The 20,920-nt window shown below is 37.0% G+C and overlaps 1 protein-coding gene across 2 annotated transcripts in view; it reads left to right on the top strand.

Moving 5' to 3' along the window:
- atxn7 (ataxin 7) overlaps positions 1–20,640 on the top strand; it is an 85,361-nt gene extending 64,721 nt beyond the window's left edge. The window contains exons 6-14 of one of the 2 annotated variants that reach the window (XM_087273582.1): positions 5,408–5,627; positions 5,748–6,025; positions 6,139–6,221; positions 8,475–8,743; positions 8,901–9,093; positions 9,370–9,491; positions 9,577–10,460; positions 13,895–14,037; positions 16,533–20,640. In XM_087273582.1, coding sequence (XP_087129708.1) covers positions 5,408–5,627; positions 5,748–6,025; positions 6,139–6,221; positions 8,475–8,743; positions 8,901–9,093; positions 9,370–9,491; positions 9,577–10,460; positions 13,895–14,037; positions 16,533–16,550 — 2,210 coding nt within the window. In that variant the 3' untranslated portion in view covers positions 16,551–20,640. The remainder of the gene's footprint in view (positions 1–5,407; positions 5,628–5,747; positions 6,026–6,138; positions 6,222–8,474; positions 8,744–8,900; positions 9,094–9,369; positions 9,492–9,576; positions 10,461–13,894; positions 14,038–16,532) is intronic. The other variant, XM_087273583.1, reaches the window with a different exon arrangement.
- The last annotated feature ends 280 nt before the right edge of the window (positions 20,641–20,920 follow it).

The following is a 20,920-nucleotide window of genomic DNA, read 5'->3' as shown; positions in this document are numbered from 1 at the left end:
GTCCAAGGCACTTGAAAAATGTGGAAAAAAATATGAAAAATATATTTTTAAAATGTTTCAGTGTCTTGGACTGGTTTTTGCTGTTTAAATGCATTTTATATTTTTAAATTAAATGATTATTGCATAATGATGATTAAATGATTTTAAATGATGGAAGTGAACGTGTTACATGTATGCGATGAAAAACGCATGCTAGTTTACTCTATGCAACATACTTTGTAGAAATTATTTGTAGAAATAATACTAATCAAAAGAAAAGAATTGGCTTTATAGAACAAAAATTATTTTATTTGATTTTTGCATTTATACAATACAAAACAAATGTTATTTTTAAAGCACATTGAAAACAACTGCCGTTGACCAAAACATTTTCCAGAATTACTACATGAAATTACAATGACAAAAAATCAAACCATAATTAAACATGATATGATGATGAAATAGATGAGAAAAAAAAAAGCTCAGGCAGATGTGAAATTGGCACTTGTGTGACTTTGGTCAATTAAATCAAATAGTTTGAAAGTGTCGACAGAGACACGCACACAAACAACTTAGAAAGAGTTTGATTATTTTGATAAAAACTTTTTTTTTTTTTTTCGGATGTTTGACTTTTGTGAGGAATAGCTCATAGCTTTATGGCAGATTTGAGACAATATTGCACAAGCTATATAAATTCTATATGAATATCAATTCTATTTTTTAAGGGGTAGAATTGGGATTGGGCCTAAATGATCATATAAAAAATTCAAACACTGAATAACCTGTCTGGAAAAACACACGCAAGATCTGCTTCTTTCTCTTCATGTCTTAAAATTTCCAAAACTGATCGTCATCCTCCTTTTGTTCCAAAATCATTTTGGGTAATTTTCTCTTTTTTGCTACAACTACTGTGTACACAAATCAACAACACACGTGTCGTATATAAACACAATATTCTATTCTGTGCCTTTGAGATCTGGTGAATCATTTGCTTGCTGTACAGCAAGAAGTGTTTGCTCAGAATGCTTATAGTTTAATTCCCCTCATAAATAAAAGATGAATTTGCATGAGAGCTGATTAGTCTAAAATGGTTTCAAAACATTCCCTGTGCTGAAACTGTGTTTTTGCTCATTTTCAGCGCATTATGCAATATGATGAGACAAGTATACACTAATACAGTTGTAAATACCAAGAATTGGTCATTATTATTATTATTTTATTAAATTAGATATTTAATCTCACTGTACTTCAAGTAATGTTGAAATTAAGACATTTAAATAAGGTACAGTTCACAATATGAAGTAGAAATGTTGACAGACTGTATACTTTATTTGTGTTTGTGAATTCATAATTAAAGGGTTTGTGAATTGCTTCTCTTAATTTTAGAATGTTCACCGAGTTCCACTTAAAATGTTAAAAAGAGGTAAAATTAAAAAAAAAAAAAACGGAAAGATAAATGTTTTGTTTGCTACACTGTAAAAAATGCTGGGTTCCACACAATTGTAGCATATTGGCCCAATACAAGTCAATTAAGTTACCCAAATTATGTTTTTACATTTTTTTTAATATTATATTTTTATATTCTTAAAGCAACACAGAGCCATACAAAAAGCAACAACAATTATAAAGACAGAAAAAAGAACTTAAGAAGAAGATTTTAAAACCATTATTACATCCTTTCCTCTAATATTATACATGGGTCTACAGTGTTACACATATATATCTATTCTAGTGGGGGCAGGCAATATGGTGATCTTGCAGATGATAACAGGGTTATACCATTAAACTGTTATCCTGGGCATTTGACAAATAATTAAAAAAGGGTTTCCAGTTGGCTTCAAAGCCAACATTGTTATCAGAAAGATTGTGTTGTTGAAAAGTGGTTTTGATGCCTTTTTCAATGAATAAATAATTTTTTTTTTTCAGTTAACACCATTCCATATTGAACAGCTTTTTTAAATTGTTGACTGTTGTAATAAAAAGTCAGACCAACCAAAAACAGCGATTACTGGATCAGGGGCGAGCTCACAAGAATAAGCCTCAGAGCAGAAGTTGAAAATTTCGCTCCAAATCTCAAAATGTTTTTTGCATGACCAAAAAAAAAATGTCCTAAAGAGCCTTCAACAGATTCACATTTGTTACATTTAGAGGAGAAGGAGGGGTAGAATTTATTAAGCTTAACCCTAGAATAGTGTTTTTACATATTTAGGCAGATTGAACATAAAACAAATAAGTTGTGCCAAAGAAACCTTAAGAATTAAGTTTTCTTTGCTCATATTAAAAAACTAGTTTGAACGAGCAGCAAACATTATTTTTTTGAGTGTATCTAGTTTGACCCTGTCGAAACATAAGCTGAGATTATCAAGACAAAATCTTGAAAATCAATTTTGGCAGCTTGGTTGGTTATTAAAAGCTGATTTTGACAGCTTTAATTGATAAGAATCAAGATTTATAGTACATACATTATCTCACAAAATCAAAGGAAATGTGTTTTTGTTATTTTTTATGGTATATTAAAAACAGTACAAGTAATGTCTGGAAACAAATATTGGTATTTTTAGTTTTTACAATTGCACTTTCTTATGCACAACTTTATTGACAGTTGTCTAGGAAGTATTTATAGTTTAGTGATGATTAAGACATTTAAACTCATTGTTAAAACTTGGACCAGTCTGTTTTAAAACATTTTGTTAAATGTTGTTGTTTTTTTCTGGTACAGATAAGAAAAAATAAAATAAAAATAAAAATAAAATCAAACATGCTATTGGAGTATATAGATTAGATTGCCTTTTTTTCTGGAAACATATTTTGCTTTTTCATGTGGACATATCTGACAAACACTTGTGACAAATGGCTAATGAAGTCAGTGTTGACCATTTAGATTCTTTTTATATAGATTTTTTATAAATTACTTTTATCGATTACAGCCTGAAGATGTGTGTTTTGATGGGCTGATGGCTCCTTGTTATGTTAAAGGCCAAAATGCTATAAGTTTGTGCTGTTCCTTTGTGAACACTGATCTTTCTTTTGCTCTGGGCTCTTGAGTTTGTTGGTATTTCCCTGTGGTCATTTGTCAGGTAGCAGTATTTGGTGTACAGTTTCCTCACAACGATCCCAGATTGCTTTTCAACACAAGGCGGAATGATATCGCGGAGTGTTGTGGTCTAATTGGGGCTTTGTCGATTGGGCTTTTGGTTACTCAAATTGCTTTTGGCTCACTTTCTCGGAGCAGCGCCAACAATCCAGCAAGAAGCCACAGGCATCTGTGAGAAATAAATAAGTCAAGGATTTCTTCCTGGTGTCCTTTTCTTTTGTTGGGTTTTTGCTTTAGTTTTATCAGCACAGATAAACAAAGGCGAGACATCAGACTAAAGTATGAGTGTGTGTGTGTGTGTGTGTGTGTGTGTGTGTGTGCGTGCGTGCGTGCGTGCGTGTGTGTGTGTGTGCGCGCATTGGCATGCGAGAATGAAGAGATCCCAGTGTTTTAATACATCACAAATGTCCACTCTTTTGACTGAAAATCTTGTTTTATTGTCTGGTAATTATTACTCAATGAAAGCTAATGTGTTTTAGTTTATTTAGCGCCTGAGAATTAATGTACTTGGAGTAAGAGGAGGTTATGTTAACTGCACATTAAAATGGTTGTGTTTTTTCTTGAGCAAAGTGCAAAGACAAATCCAAAAATCTGCAAATGTTAAGCAAGTATGTCCTTTTTTTGGTTTAAGTGTTTTCTTTTTGTTGTTGTTTCTGTTACATAAAAAATATGCTGATACTTAGAAAAATTAAACAAAAAGACGTTTGTATGACTTCAAAGTTAAATAAAATGAAAAAGAATGATTTAAATCAAATTATTTTAGATATTGATATTAATATTGACCCTACTCTTCTTGTACGAGCAGACGCAGCCATTTGAATCTTTTTGGTTCAAGACTTTTAATCTCATTCACTTCCATTCATGTTTAGATGTTAAAAACAGCTTTTTATGGTGCTTGATTCTGCAAACTGATGTTTTTATTATATTATTCTACTTGAATCTTGTAATCTTTATTCAAAGTAACTTGCCCTCTCACTAAAGCATTGGTCACCAAACTTGTTCCTGGAGGGCCGGTGTCCAGGAGATTTTAGCTCCAACCTTAATCAAACACACCTGAACAAGCTAATCAAGGTCTTATTAGGTATAGTTGAAACACCCAGGCAGGTGTGTTGATGCAAGTTGAAGTTAAATCCTGCAGGGACACTGGCTCTCCTGGACCGGGATTGGTGACCCCTGCACTAAAGCAACATCTCTTTGTGCGGGCAGACAAGCTGTCACTTGTATAAGATCCACTAATGGCGAAACATAATTTATAACATAAACATAAGTCTCTCCTACATTTTATGTTGCCCAATAAGTTATTTTGCATGGTTATATTATTGACCTTATTCTAAAATGCGGAAGTGCGCCTGTTTTCGCGATTTTCTTAGAACTTCCGATTCAGTCGCCTATGGGAGAAATGACTAGGAATAATAAACGGCAGAAAACGGTCAAACTACTTGCTCTACAAACAAATGTTTGCATGATTATACAGACCAAGTAGAATAATATAATAAGAAAATATCAAATTGCAACATCAATCCGCGTAATGAGCAGTTTTTAACGTCAAAAAATGAATGCAAGTGAATGAGATCGGAAGTCTCAAGCCAAAAAGATTCAAATGGCAGCGCCCGCTCGTCGGAGGAGAATAAGGTGAATACAGTTGGAGTCAAAATGATTAGCCCTCCTGTGAATCTTTTTTTTTTCTTCTTTTTCAGATATTTTCTAAATTATGTTTAACAGCAAGGATTTTTCCACTGTATTTCCTATAATGTTTTTCTTCAGCATCCAACATCAAGCTTCTAGCTTCAGCTAGAACGAAAGCAGTTTATCATTTTTTTAAAACCATTTTAAGTTAAATTTTCTTAGCCCCCTGGAGTGTTTTTTTTTCTTTTCTGATTTTATAATAAACCATCTTTATACAATGACTTGCCTCATTACCCTAACTTGCCTAGTTAAGCTGAATACTAGTATCTTGAAAAATGTGTTGTTAAATATTATGTACTGTCACCATGGCAAATATAAAAGAAATCAGTTATTAGAACTATAATGTTTAGAAATGTAATGGATAAAAAGCTTTCCTTTAAACAGAAATTGGGGGAAAATATACAGGCGTGCTAATAATTCTGACTTCAACTGTATCATAATATGAAAGACATTTGTAACTTGTTTGAATTTTTTTTCGGCTGATATTACTGAAAACAGAATCCAGAAAAGATCCTAAATAAAACTACCAATGGTGGTGAAAAATTAAACCGAATCAAAAATGTATCCCTTGTAAACATGTATGTCATCTTTGCCTGCAACATATTGATCATTCAGAGAGTGACATCTTTCAAATGTGTCCCCCCTCAGAGAGAAGACACAGCTCCAGCAGCAAGCCCCCATCCAGCTATGCCAGCTCCCCTGCGTTCGCAAACTCTCGAAGTAAGGGCAGTCTTGGGGGCAGTGGAAGCACACTGGCTCGCCCCTCCAGCGCAAACAGCAGTGTCCCCACGAAAATCTTTAAATCTACCAAAGAGAAGCTGCCTCACCGGAAGCCTCACTTCCCTTTCAGGGTGCCGTCAGAGGAGAGGTGTGTATGTGTGTTTTGATGGAGTGAATATGAATTTTGTGTGAAGATAATTTGTGTGTAATCAGAAACACTCCCACCTTTGGCACAGTTACAGATTGTCTTTATTTCTCTGCTTCTCAGCCAAATCCCTACAGTTAAAGTAGAGAAGGTCCATCTGAAGGTGGAATCTTCAGCCAAACTCCCCCACGTGCCCGCCTCTTCTTCCACTTTCTCTTCCTCTTCCTCCTCCTCCAATACTGTGAGCACCTCTCCCCTAAAGTCAGGCCTTAACTTCCCTTCCATACCAAAGGCTCCACAGCTAGCCCCTGGTCAGATCCCCAATGGAAAAGGCCACCAATCGTCCCAAGACAAGAAACAGGACAATGCCAGTAGCAGAAGACCCTTGTACAAGAGACAAGGTGAACTTTCATTCTGTCACTGCTGCTGCTAATGTCAGATCATTCAGGAGAAAAATGTACAGTAGACTTCTTGAGTGTTGTTTTTTATTTTTGTGTATTTTTCCTCCATCCAGAGCGAGAGTTTAATCCTGATATCCATTGTGGGGTTATGGATATGACAGCACGTAAGCCATGCACAAGATCCTTAACATGCAAGGTATGCCACTTTCTACACATTTAAACTTTAATTATGGGTGTACTATGAAAACTTCCATATACATATAGGGCTGGTGGGGGGAGATTAATAAAAATTATTTTGCAAATATAGAATACGAAAGGTATGATTAAACAAAATCTTGTCTGGGAAGCACGTTTCCCGTGAAATAGTGGTGCTCTTGTGCTTAAGTTCTAAATATCCAAACCCAGGAAATTCCTAAAAAAATTGTTGATTATTAAACATAACTGCTTTAATTTGATCGTCGTAGCTACTAAATAATTTACTGAATCCACAGAAGGATTTATTTTAAACATTCAACTGACGTTATGAAGTTTATAGTATTTTCACATGCTTTTATTTGTTGCAGCTTTTACTACTTAGAACTGTCATCACCACAGAATCATTATTTCGATTTCATTATTGTCCAATCAGTGCTTAATTTGTTAATGAATAATTCCCGGAACAAGACCAGGAAATAAACGTTACAGAGACAGACGTCCACCATACAGTTTACATTTTTCTGGAACATTACGTTATTAAATGGTGATAGCACAAAAAAAGAGCATTTCTGAACGGTCTTTAACTATTTTTTGCCATACATAACATTATAGGTCAGTCATGGATGATACAAATATGTAGCTACAAACATAAATTGTATTTACAATCACTATTCAGTTCACTTCACTATTATTTGCCAAGTGGAAAAGTTACCCCTTCTGTCATGTTTTCTGTCTGACTTGAGATCAATTTTTGCTTCTGTCTCCCGCTATCCTGATCCATTCACGCAGTTTCATCTTTTCGAAATCTCGTTTTATCAAGTTCATTATCAGGTTTACTCATGGTTTAAAAAAAAAAAACAAAAAAAAAAAACAAGAATATGTGTGACTGCCTCTTTGCCATTTTGACAATACTAATATTATTTAGGTTAACCACTATGCCATTATTTATTTTCGCTGCTCAATGCGCACTAAACAACTCACAAACCAATGAGAGTGATTGTAAACATTAAAAAGCAGATTGGCTAAAAAATATTGGTGAGGGTCATTAGTCAAATGTGCTTTCTGCTTTAACTTGCTCATGTTGACTACTGTGTATCCAATCCAAACAGCCTTTGTATGCATTCATTCTCAATCTCTCTCTCTCTCTCTCTCTCTCTCTCTCTCTCTCTCTCTCACACACACACACGCACACACACACACACACACACACACACACACACACACACACACACACACACACACACACACACATACACATACACATACACATACACACACACATACACACACACACACGTAGGTATTCACCATGCACAAGTTAATGCCTGATCCATTCAAATAATTACCAGAATGCAAAACATGTATAAAACAATATCTGACAATTTCCGGAAGAGAATCCGGCAAGATCCGGCTTAAATTAAGCACTGTGTCCAATTAAATTGAATCGATTTTGCACATGATTTTACATAGTTTGTCAGTGTATTCTGAATCTGTGTAGTAAATGCTGCGGTATCTAAAATCGTGATTTTACTAAAAACAAAGTTTTTTAGTACTGACAAAATGCATATGAAAATCACCTTTGATCAATCTACCAGCCCTATATAGATGCTAATTTCATTATTTCATTAAGTCAGAATTTTTGAATTTTACTTTAAAATTAGCCAACATCAATTAAATCTATAAATACTGTCTTATATAAATATTGTCTTTATATTGGCTCTAAAAATAAAAGGGCTGTTTACCAATGAGGTCACAGTCAACACTGATGAGGTCACAATCAACAGTGGCGGTCACTGTCTAAATAAGGAAAATACGCGGTTATCACAAGTAGTCCGTAATACACACGCACGCTCATGCCTGGATCCACAAGTATTGCTTTAGCAGCCAAGAGGAGAGGTGTTACCTCACAAACATGCCAATGGATCGAATGTCCAAAGTGAGGGAGAGAGAAGCAGACATGGAGATTTACAGAATTTTCCCTAGTAGTGAAATAGCAGCTCGTGCTGTTCCTTTCTAAGTGTCCGTGAAAGTCTGTCCAGCAAACTTACAAGCAGTGAATTGTGCACAATAATCTACTTTGCCATAGTATTCTAGTGTGGCATAGCGCATATGTGATAAATGACATCAGCACGTAATAACTAGTTATGATCTACTACTGAACCAATACCAAATTGTCCGCATCTGCATCGAAGAATTAATTAATTTTGAGACACTTAATAGATAACTGTTATTTATCTCCCCTGTTTCTCCACAGTCACATTCCATAAGCCAGAGGAGGGCGGTGCTTGGGCGACGGCAACGCTTCGACACGCTGCTCGCTGAGCACAAGAGCAAAACACGTGACAAGGAGCTGCAGTTCAGGTTGGACCCCTCACACCCAGCACCCCCTCTCAGGGACCCTCACCCTCCCCCCTCCCGCCTTTCACAGGACCCTCACCCGGTCCCCCATGGCAATGGCACTGCCGATGCCACCAAGCCTTTGCCCCCCAGCAAACCCAAACCTCACAATTCTGGGCTTCCGCGGTAAGTGGCTTCCTCCTGCCCCACTAATCCTTTAAATTCCTTTTATTAGCCAGCTTCAGTTTCTATTCATAATTATAGAGCTCCTCTTGCTTTTTGTTTACCCAGGTGGTTGATAATAATGTAAATTTATCCTCTTGGTGCTCATCTTTGTCTTCAGAATCAACAGCAGTAACTCTCACAGTGGAGGAGACCCAGCCATGGCCCACGACCAGGCCCACCACTCTCACCCAGCCCCTGTCGGTCCCGAGACGAGCCGCGTGTCCAGCGACGAGGGGGAGAACGAGGACAGAGAGGAGGCCACAGAAAAACTGGACTGCCATTATTCAGGTTACCACCCACGACCAGCTGCTGTAAGTACAAGAAACCTTGTGATCTTACCCTGTGAAGTGTTAGCAAGTGTTTTCTTAAGTGCCTGCATTAGAAAGTCACTTCCATTCATTTTTCAGCTTTTGAATGGCAGAGCTATTCTATATCAGATTCAAATGAATATCCAGGGCCTCATTTGAATCCAATTTGCCGGCGAACCAAAATCTTTAGAGTTTGATTCGCCCTTGATCTGAATCCATGAAGAGAATGTATGTGTAGAACTCTTATCTAAATGTAGCATTCATGTTCTCTCTCACTAGTACTGCACTTTTGGAAGTCGATTGTACGGTAGAGGTTGTTTTGCATTCGACCGGCGCTGGGATCAAGTACGGTGTGCTCTGACAACCATGTTGGACAAGCATGTCAACTCCCAAATGTGGAAGTGAGTGTGTTGAGACGCCTCCCACAAGCAACTTTATTTCCAATTAACACAATCCCAATTGTAATTTCTCACCATTACTTTGTAGGAAAATCCCACTGGCTTTGGAAAACTCTACAACTGCACCATCAGCCTCTCACCGGACAAGCACAAACTCCCATTCTTCCTCGTCCTCCTCCGTATCCTCAGGCTTCCTCGGCCTGTCCTCACCGCCGCCTTATGACAGTAAGCCAGTTCTGTCGTACGGCACCACCCTGAACGCTCGCTCCTCTCCGCAAGCCTCCGCCACCGAGCAACCTGCTTACAGTGGCTCTTCTAGACAAGTGTCAGCCTCATCACCCCAGATGCCTTCAGCCCACTTGTCCTCGCTACCCTCGTTGGGCTCCAACCGAACCCCTAAATCCCGATCTGGTACAAAATCCTTCAGGGCTCGGGAGCCTTCCTCTAGCCTAAGCAACTCTATCATCAAGGGCAGTACTAATAGCAGTGTTAGCGTCAGTAGTAGTGCGAGCAGTAGCCTTAGTGCAGGCAAGAAACGGAAAACCAGTTCCCTGCTAACGTCCCATAGCACTTACACCTCAGAATCTTCCTCATCATTTAAGAAGAACTGTACGATAAACTCTGGTAGCGTGGGCACCGCCTACCATTCCTCGCTCGCATCAACTCCTTCTTCAACTTCATCATCATCATCGACAACGTCATCATCCCATAGTGGGGTGTACAGTGTAGGGGTAAATTGTACCCCAGGCAGGGCCAACTCTCTGAGCTTGAAGCAGGAGTCGACAGGACGAGGCCCTCCTTCAGGAAGCCCGGCTGAATCTATTAAACGCATGAGTGTGGTGATGAACAGCAGTGACTCCACGCTCTCGCTCGGACCGTTTGTTCATCAGAGCAGTGATCATCATACTGATGCACGTCTGGAAGCCAAAAGGAGGAAGGGCTCGCCCGGATCAAGCAGCCTCAACAGCACAGGTGTGTACACTTTGTCAGTCTGGATTAAACGTTTTTATTTTTCCTTTTGGATGAATTTAAGAAGTCTAATAAAATGTTCTCTAATATCTACATAGTAGGTTTATGGCTCCGGTAACTTAAAAAAAAATTCCAGACACGGTTTTATAAACTTATATTTTACTCCATAAAATACCCCTAAAATCAGAAGGTCCATGATTGACCATACATATATTGTGTTGTAAATGTTAATGACATGCCTCTCACATGTATGCTGAACATGGACAAATATAAAGCCAATCAGAGCAACGTTAACCTATTTTGCTCTCTAGTTCAGTTGTGGATAAAGGCTAAAATATAATTAAACTTGACAAAAGAGAGTGATAGAAGTATATGGCGTTGTATTTTGAAGCTACAGTCAAAGACAACAGCCGGGAATTAATATCAACCTCTGCATGAACAGATGACAGTTAAGCTGAGCGATACGACACAATTCAGCAGTCTACTCGTGTTTGTTGTAACATACGCATCAAATTACACAATAAATTTACAAAAAATTTAACTAAACATATCTTATGTCTATTCAGAATGGAGATGAATAAATGTCTCAATCTTGCATTTTGCGCTCTGAGGTCAGTTTGAACTAAAGTGCCTTTAAAGCAAGTCCTTTCCATCGGCGGCCACCTTTAAAATCGCCTCTCGGGCAGTATGCTCGGGAATTCTGTCCGATTAGGGAAACATCAAATTCTCCAAAACTGTTTGGCAAGCTTACGATTACATTACATATTTGGAATCACCAATAAAGTTAAACAACTATCTCGTAAGATTCATTTCTAAACGTTAGAATCAAACAAAATCATCATATCACCGAGATAATGAGCATGCACAATTGAAAGGAACAAAGTCACGACACCAATCTTATTTATGGCCGTTCTACACGTTATCATCCTCTGGATAATAATTGTCTGATCGCGCTGCTCTTCTGAACTAATCCACAACTTAATCTTGATGGCGAATCTCCTCCAGAAATGACAGCAACTCTTTGTTTACAAGTTTGTAAGTATTTGAGTAATTGTTGTCATGTGATTTGCTTTTGACAGAATGGACTGTACCTCACGTTTGTTTCAAACCGATTACAAAACCAAAAAACTTTTGTCTTCAAGAGTAGTTAGTTCATTTAAAAGTGCAGATTTCAGTCTTATTTGAATATATTTCTCATGTCTGTGAAGCAAGTATTCGCTGAGATTCCAGTGCGTTTGTTGATCACCCAACTGTCATAAAAGAACACGTCTGGTCTGAGCTTCTACCCCGGAGAAACAACAGTCTATAGTGATCAATGATTGGCTCCTGTACAAGTAGGCAGGGCTTCATTCACCATATAGACGTTACACTTTTCCTGTTCAAAACTAAATGAGTGACATGCCTTATATATTCTATAGTCTTTGTTTGGATGTGCCTAATGCTGTCATTGCCGATTAACGCACAGTAAACAAATTGGCGCTTGCATTGTAAGTGAAATGTACGAATGTGTTAAAAGTTATCACTGTTGTCTCATTAGAAAACCTTGTTGCTTATCAAACGTTGCATGAGGCGTGCATATTAAAGATCTCAGAGCTTTTTTATGATCTCAGAGCTTGATGACGTGTTGACGTCAGGTCTGGATAATTGACCCAAATTAGGCATGCATGCAAATGCGGAGGGGATGGCCTGTGAGTCTCGTCACAGTTTGTTTTGTCTTCTGATTGGCCCATTGTCCACTAGGGTTTTACACTCCTGGAATTTTTATGAGAATGAGGAAACAGTGGTGTCTGAGGCTCACAGTATGCCCATTTCCATATACTGATCTTTTATTATACTTGGTATACCCAGATTTTCATCATAGGGCACCTTTAATCTGATTTCCATTTCTTTTCAATTGGTTCAGTCCATTTTTTTCTATTTTTAATTTAATTTTTTTTTTTTTTTAGCTTTGATCTGGTTTCTGTTTCATTTGACTGACTTTAATTTGTTTTTTGGCTAATTTGTTTTATGGGTATGATCCAGCTTTTTCTGTTTTTCTTTTTCTTTTCAATTTTTCTGACTTTAATATGGTTTTTGGTTTATTTTAGTTGTGTAAACTAATTTTTAACGTTTTCTTTTGGTTGGATTAAATTGGGTTTGAGGTTCAGTTTGATTTTGTTTTAATCTGGGTTCTTTGTATTTTGGTTCAGTCCAAATAATTTTTTCTGTTTAGTTTAGATCTAGATTCATTTTAATTTTACTAACTTTAACAGGGTTTTTGGTTTATTTTAGTTTAGTAATGTCATTTTTACTGTTCCATGTTGTGATTCATTTCAGTTCAGTTTTATTTAGTTTGAGTTACGTTTTTTCTGGTTTCAGTTTTCTAATTCATTTAGTTTCCTGACTCTCTGTGGTCATCAAAAATCTCATGGCACTTCTTGTAATGAGTAGGGGTGTAACCCCGGTGTCCTGGCCAAATTCTCTCCATCTGCCCTTACCCATCATGGCCTCCCAATTATCCCCATCCCTGCATTGGCTGTATTACTGTCTCTCCACTCCAACTATAGCTGGTGTGTGGCTGTCGTTGCGTCATCCAAGTGGATGCTGCACACTGGTGGTGTGGAGAGACCCCCTCATGATTGTGAAGCGCTTTGGGTGTATTGCTATACACAATAAATGCGCTATATAACACATTACATAACATTTAAAGTTTTATACACAAAGCAAAGATAAACATTTGATTAATTTCAACTTTTAATTTTGTGTTTATGCAGTTTGTTGAGATTTAGTAAAAGTTGAGATTTTTGATCCAGTTTTCATTTAATTGCTCAGTAATCTGATCCCAGTTTCTGTTTCATCCCTATATTTACTTTTGATCCACTCTTAGTTTCACTTTTAGTCGATCCACTTTGGATTTCACAATTTATTATTAAGTATCTCTTTCTGAAAATAATTTTTGATCTAAGCTGCTTCCAAAATCACATACTACTGTAGTAGATACTACATTTAAATTTGATCTTACTACACAGTTGTTTTTGTTTAGTATATATAGTATGAATATGAGTAGTATGGATGGAATTCAAATGTACTACAATCCGCCATTTGTCATAATCGCATGTCTACTATTGATCAATTCTCTTGCGTGGCCTCATGGGTTAGTTCTCTGGACGCACACATTAGAATCTTGCCAGAAATAGTAGGTTATCCAGGTTCCTTTCATCTACTGTTTTACATATACTGTGAATTTAAATTTTACTCTGCTCACGTACTGTATGTTTAGGTAGTATTGTGTTTCAGATACAGCTCTAGTTTTGTTTTCATTTCTTTTTCATAACATCTTCAAAAAAGTTCATGCTATACTGTAAACATTAATGTAATTGTGGTCTTAATATACAGAATAATTCTGCCATTTACTCACCTGATCCCAAAGTGCTGAACTTCTGTATTTTCTTTGTCAGCATCTGGAACAGGAGTGGGAGGTGGACAAGGTCCTGGCAGGCCCAAAATGGCCAAATCTCCATCAATCAACAACATTCACAGCAAACACGCTCGCTCTATACCTGGACCTCCAGGGCTGCCCAATAATTCACTCATACATCAGGTTAGTTTGTTTATAGAGTGTGACTGCTTCATAAGCTTACATTGACCCTAATGACCTGTTTGCAATTGTTAGCCAAGTATATATTTAAAAACTTCACAGTCTAAATTAGTGAAGAGCCCAAATTTAATTTTTTTAAGTTTTAGATGTTTGCAGATATTAAGATGCGTGTTAGTCAGGTGGATAATGCTAAATTCAGGTGTAAACTGGATATACAATGTTTTAAATGTGGCATTTGATTGGATTGGATTCTTTTTATGTAAATGCTCATGCGGTGAAGTTTATTTAAACAGCCACTAAAGAGCACCTAATAGCACTGAGGAATAAACAGTATCATATTAGGATCTTTAATATGTTTATGTAAATGTAATGAAAAGCCCAAAAGTCACTTGTCATTTGAAGGGGAAAAACTAGTCAATTACACACTGAAGCTCAGAGAGCTTACTACAGCCCACCAAATAAAAATTTAGTTTACCTTGCAATTTTAACTAAACTTTACTACTAAAAGTAACAGTAGTAGTACTGATAATAATAGTATTATTTTGAAGAAACATAGTAAAAGTTGTTTGTTAGCTTTTGTATCCATTAATTTATACAACTCTATTGAGCAGCGTATATTACATGCAATTAATAGTTTTACTCTCATTATTTAAAACATTAAGTTAATTATTATTAATTACATTTTTATTTTAAACATAATATATTATCAAACACCTATCCAAAAAATAATAATAATAATAATGGGCTGGTCCTTATTAAAAGATATGCATCTATAAAACTGATTTTATCATTGGTAATAGAAATGAACATTTACTATCGCATATTGATTGTTATAGGGGAAGAAAAAAAAACATTTTGGACAATATCGCTCACCTCTTCCATCTGTAGAGATTGAAATTGTGAATACATGATTATTACAGGAAGTTTTGGTAAAAAGGGCACAAAAAAAGTCTTTCATCACTGTGAAAGTGATTTTGACTGAGAAAATTGGGGGGAAAGATCTTGATGACATCTGAACACAAAAGACACATTTGAGCACATGTTAACCCAGATTAAAACGGTCTGTTTTGGTAACACTTTATGTAAAGTCAAAATTGACTACTGGCTTATTACCTGCAGTTATAAAGTATGATCTTATTCTACATCCCTACCCAACATAAAAACCCAACTACTACCTTTCTAACTATTAATAAACAGCTAATTAATGGTTTGAGCTAAAAGTCTTAGTAAATGGTTTGTTAGTAGTGTGGATTGGGACTTAGGGTGCTTTCAAACTAGCACTTTTGGTCCTCACTCGGGTTCATTTGATGTCAGAGTACAGTGTTTAGCTTGTCTGAACGCTGTCTTCTGAACTTCGGTGCGCACCTTTGAACTGTACCCGAGTCCAGCTGAAAGAGGTTTGTGCAAACTCGAGTATGGTTCACTTCTGATATGAATGCAGTCATACCAAATAACAGAAGTGAACTGCCAACTGTACAACTAACTTTAGTTTTCATATTGTTCATTAGTGTGTGTATTTCTGTGTATCACCTACCTTGGCGACAAGTGGGACTGACCCAGTGCAAACAGTGATAATGTCTGCTTGTTTCCACCAAAAACAGCTTCTGCAGACATCGCGTGGGGTTCTGAATGTTTTTATTTGTGGCAGATAGACACGAGTGGCTCTCTCTATTTTGCTTTTGGTAACAAAAGCAAACGATTCAGTAAAAGCAGAATGACCATAATATGTGGACGCCTCCATTTTTGCGCTTTGCTTTCATGGCCATCACCTAACAACAGCTGTACACAACAGCAATAGCTGTACAGCCGAGAGTGGACAATCGAACTTAGGTCTGGACCAAGTGTAAAAGCACCCTGAAGGGCAACGCATTTTAAATTCTAAACATAGATTTCTATCAGTGTACGCACACGGGCGCCGCGAGACGGTGACTGTCTGGGGTAGGCATATGACCATAACCGTTTTCAAGGTATTCTGCGGTTTGGAAAAGTCATAGTTTTAAAACTATCAAAATTTTCTGCTATACCGTTCCTAAGGTTTGTGTAAGATTTGTATTTTTTAGAACAACAGTAGATCCAGCAGAAAAGATATCAATAGATGGCGTATTTTTGTGTGTGTGTATGTATATATGTATATATATTTATATATATATTTATATATATATATTTTTTTCTTTTTTAGGGCAGTAATCACAATACCGTGCAATCGTGATATTTTTATTCAAAGTTATTATACCGTCAGAATCTTATACCGGCCCATGCCTAGTCCGCGGCACCCAGCTACGGCTCGGGACACTGTTCATATTTCTGCCACGCCACAGAGCGCCGTCTGAATAATATCATTTTAAATGGCATGTGAACGTGCGCATCTGGAGTGCGATACTTCCGACTGTCATGTGCACGCTGTGTTGACTTTGCGGTGTGTGACGCACTTTAGTGTTACTTTTATTTTACTTTAGAAAATGTTTCCTCTCTCACATGAGATTTGTGTGTTTCCGCAGCCAAAGGCTCGTCCCTGACACAGGTGTGGAGGCTCTGAGCAGTAGGCTGGACCCAGAGCTCCCTCAGCCCCCTCACGCCACTCTGCACGAGGCCTTGTTTTTTCTCTTACTCTTCCCACAATCCTCAGGGTGGAACGACACTGGGTGGCCCATTGATGTCCTTCATGGGGATCTCCTCCCAAAGCCATGCAGGGGATAATAAGCCAGAGCGACACAGTTCTCCTGTCGGAGGTCAAAATGAATCTATACAATGCACCACTGGGTACAACGCCTGCTGCGCCGAGCATGAGCTGCCCGAGCACTCGTGATGGCTGGGCTCTGAAGGTACAGATTTGGGCTGGTACGTAGCCTCACCAACACTACCATGCATAGGACGGATGGTGCGATGAGCTTCTTTGGGAAGCTTGGACAAACAAGAATACTGGAAACTGAAATCCTACACAGCCTTGGAGGAAGTGTACAGGAGAGGAACATCCCTACAGTAGACACACAATCAACTAAAATCATGACACACGAGCCCTCGCTGGAAGGCTCCGTTCAATCCATTGAGCAGATACACGTGACTGGAGTGGAGTTTCAACACGAGCAAACCTACGATTATGCAAACCTTGATTTTCTTTGTTTGTTTACAGGCTAGGAAATGTATAGCAAACAGATCAAAATACCATTAATCGTACAACTTTTGTTTTTCATTACTTTTGGAAAGTATACGTCTAACTTTAGATTAGATTCTGGGTTTATTGCAAGGGAATTTTTAAGGATTTCAGGCTACTTCAGAGATGCTAACGGAGAGAGTTTGATTTTTATTGCAGTTTTTACATAGAAATCCAATTGGAATTGAACTCCAACGTCCTGCATTAGCTAAAGCACTTGCTTTTTATTTATTTTCATGACGTTCATTTGGAATTATTTCATCGATGTCAGTAGCCTAGCATGTCTTTACTGAATATCTAAGCAACAGTCATCTCTAAGCTCTTAAAACACACTCTAGAAAACACTGTCATTTTCTTAAGGTGTGTTCACACTTATAAGTTTGGTTCTCTAGATTTATTTACCAAAAAAAAAAAAAAAAAGAAAGAAACTGATGCATTTAGTCTTGTTTTACTCTCTATATACACAACCGAAACTAAAGATGCAAAACCAAAACTCGTAGCAAACAGTGCTGTGTTCTGGCCTACACATACATTTCTGTTTATTAATTGTGGTTTTAATCAGTGAAGAGTTTATAATATCTGTAATGGTGAGCCAGGAATTACTTAACCACGTCTGTATTGAATTATAATTGGCAACATTGTGATTGTCAATTAAAAAAAAACAGGAAAAACATCACATTTTGTGACATAAAGTGATGTTTTTTGGTTTGTTTAGAAGTCTATGGTCTATTTTATGTTTATATTTCACTCAAAGCGCATCAGAGTTTTTTGGAAGTGGACAGAGACCTCTTATCAGTCTTCTTTTTTTAAGTGTGCACCAAAGTTTGGAAGGCAGCATTTACACTTCATTCGAATACACAAACCGCTTTAACCTGAACCAAACCTCACAAAGTGTGAACACCCCTAAAGGTGCACTAAGGAATATTTGTGAAACTTTTGACCAGTGTCAGACCAAGCTCATTAACATGCAGCCAATCTGCAGTAAGGGGGTGTGTCTTATGATAGCAGAGATGGCGCTGTTGAATTATAGGCACGTTCTTATTGGTGCTTTCAAATCAAACTTGGCTTAATGTACCTTTAACTCTGAGTACAGTAAGGGCTTGATTCAGTAACGTTTTCAGCACGTGCAAACCTAACTCCTGCTGGATAAATGGAGAACGTGACGCAACCCATCTTAGCACTAAAGATAAGCATGTGCTGAAATCTAAAGATACTAGAAACTGAAGTTGTTGCTGGAAAAATGATTGTCGGCGAGTTTCCTGGTGACCTTTGTGCCGTTTCAGACTCAGAAAGGGGCTTGTGGCTGGTTGACGTTGAGCCATAGAGCAGCATTACAGACACACTATCATCTCAGCAACGGAGTAGACGTCATGACTCTCAATACTGTGAGACAGTAGTCTGGCCATCAGCATCTCATTTAATGACCACTACCTTTACACTGCGACCCAACCTTCCTGCATTGATTTACGACCCGGAAGAGGTTAGTAGCTGGATTTAAATCTCATTTTCATTGTGGGTCTTTCTGTCGATTTCAAAAGGCAATAGATCCTTTTTCTTTTTGGAGACAGTAAGTTCTCTTTCAAACTCCTGTAAATTCCTGAACTCCACTGATGTCAGTCAGCAATCGAGCTGAGTAGAGCATGAGTTTTTCTTTAGGTTCTGCAATTGTGTATTGTTTTTCTTCCTTTGGCTTTTTTCGTACACGAAACCGAATACTAATATTGAAGTATCCCTATTTCAGAATACATATTTTGTTAAAGAATTGTACATATGGAGATGTATTTTTGCACAGGCATTTTCGTAAAGGATTTTTGGTACAATTGAGATCATTATTATTTATTTAGTAAATGGAAAACATTCTAAGACTATTAGAAGTGGTTCACTGCCAAGCCGATAATGCAATACGCCACTCTTATCCAAACACAGCTTCTTGTTAAGTCACATGCTGAGTTTCCCCTGAAAAGATTGTAGCCACAGTAGTGGGAAATCATATTTTTTAAATGTTAACATATATTTTATTTGTCCCTCCATGTCAAATCAAGAGGTCAGAGAATGTGATCAAAATGGCCCGTTCAACTGTGCAAAAGATTTCTGGCTAGATGATGTACCTTGCCAGACTTTTTTAACTGGGAGAGGGGTCTGTGTATTTTTTGGTCATTGGATTTTCATTTCAGAAACAGATATTGAAAAACAAATCGTTCTTTGATTTGAGTTTTAAATTCAAAAGCAAATATTGAAATATGAGCCGTTTTTCATTTCATTGTGATGAAAACTAAAGCAAAATTCAAAAATGATTTGTTTTTTTTTGTTTTTTTCGAAGAAAAAAAAATCCCCAGTAAACATAATCGAATAAAGGCTTGTTTTTAATATTCTAAAACCAGCCGACTCATTAACGGTGACGCAATGCTTCCACACACAAGCTAGCCTACTATAGGCTATTATTTTTTTCCACCTATTAATGTTATAAAAGGTATTTTGTTGTGATAACAGGATTTTAAGAGATATTTTCCTCATTAAAGCTGATTATATATATATATTATTGTATAAAATAAAGTTAAAATCACTTCCGCTTCAGGAGTGAGAGTAACATTGGACATTCGTATGGAATCATTGGACACATTTCGACAAGTCATCTCTCTGCGTTATAGTTCGTAATCAAAGTAAACATAATTCATTTAATCTGAAAGGCGTTCAGCATGTTTCAAAAACACCATTATAAGAATCCCAATGCATGACAACAATACAAAAACTTTGCTACAGTTGATAATGAGCTTTAAGACCGCCGTTGTGTGCATCTTTACACAAAGTACAGCCTATTCTATTGCCTAATATAATCTATAAAGTAATCTTTATAGGCCTACTTTTACACTAATATATAACATGAATTGGAAATGAAATAATTTAAAAGTAGCCTACTAAATAAGGTATATAAATATAAATAGACTGAAAGAACAAAATAGACTGTCAGAACAGCTGGCTTAGAATAGCTTTTATTCATGAATAAACAAAGCCTGTTCATAAATTGTGTTCATTTTATGAATTATTGTATAGTTTTTAATGTTTTAACTCTCTGGATGATGGCCCATTGTTTAGGCTGCTGCTATATTTGCATATGGAATTATATACCCACTGTACCTGGGTGATAACACACACACACACACACACACACACACAACTCATACGCAAGCTTTAATGATAGGACATGGGATGCTTATCAGGGTGTTTGTATGCTTGTTTTTGGATCAAATGAATTGTTAATTTCTATTTCAAAATACTATGACTTGTGCGTACTTGTGAAATGTGCGTAACGAACTGTATTGCCTCCCTCACTTGAAATGATTTGTGGTCAAACTCCGAGAAGTGGAAGTATTATGGTTTTAACAATATTAAAACCTTCTTTTCAGAAAAGTGTTCAGTAAAGCATCGTCATGCTTTCATGTAATGTCAAAATAAAAGGTTGTTCCATTTAAAACATGCTAACAAAAAAAACTAAGAAAGTCTGTAACTGGCCCTTATACGAGAAATGTGTCGTCTTAATGAGAAAAATGTCTTAAAATCTTATCACAAGAAAATGCCTTTAATAACATTAATGGGTGGGGAAAAAAAATGAATAGCCAGGCTAGCCTGTGCGTGGCAGCATTTTGTCACCGTAAATGAGTCTGCCTGTCTCGTTTCAGAATAAACAAACAAGCCTTTTTTCATATTTGTTTTCTGGTGATTTTATTTTTTTGTTAC

This window comes from Danio rerio, chromosome 11 (genome assembly GCF_052040795.2).
Source record: "Danio rerio strain M-AB ecotype USA chromosome 11, GRCz13ab, whole genome shotgun sequence".
Taxonomy (NCBI): Eukaryota; Metazoa; Chordata; class Actinopteri; order Cypriniformes; family Danionidae; genus Danio; species Danio rerio.
The sequence above is the reverse complement of the archived record's forward strand: the minus strand, read 5'-3'. Positions and strand labels throughout refer to the sequence as shown.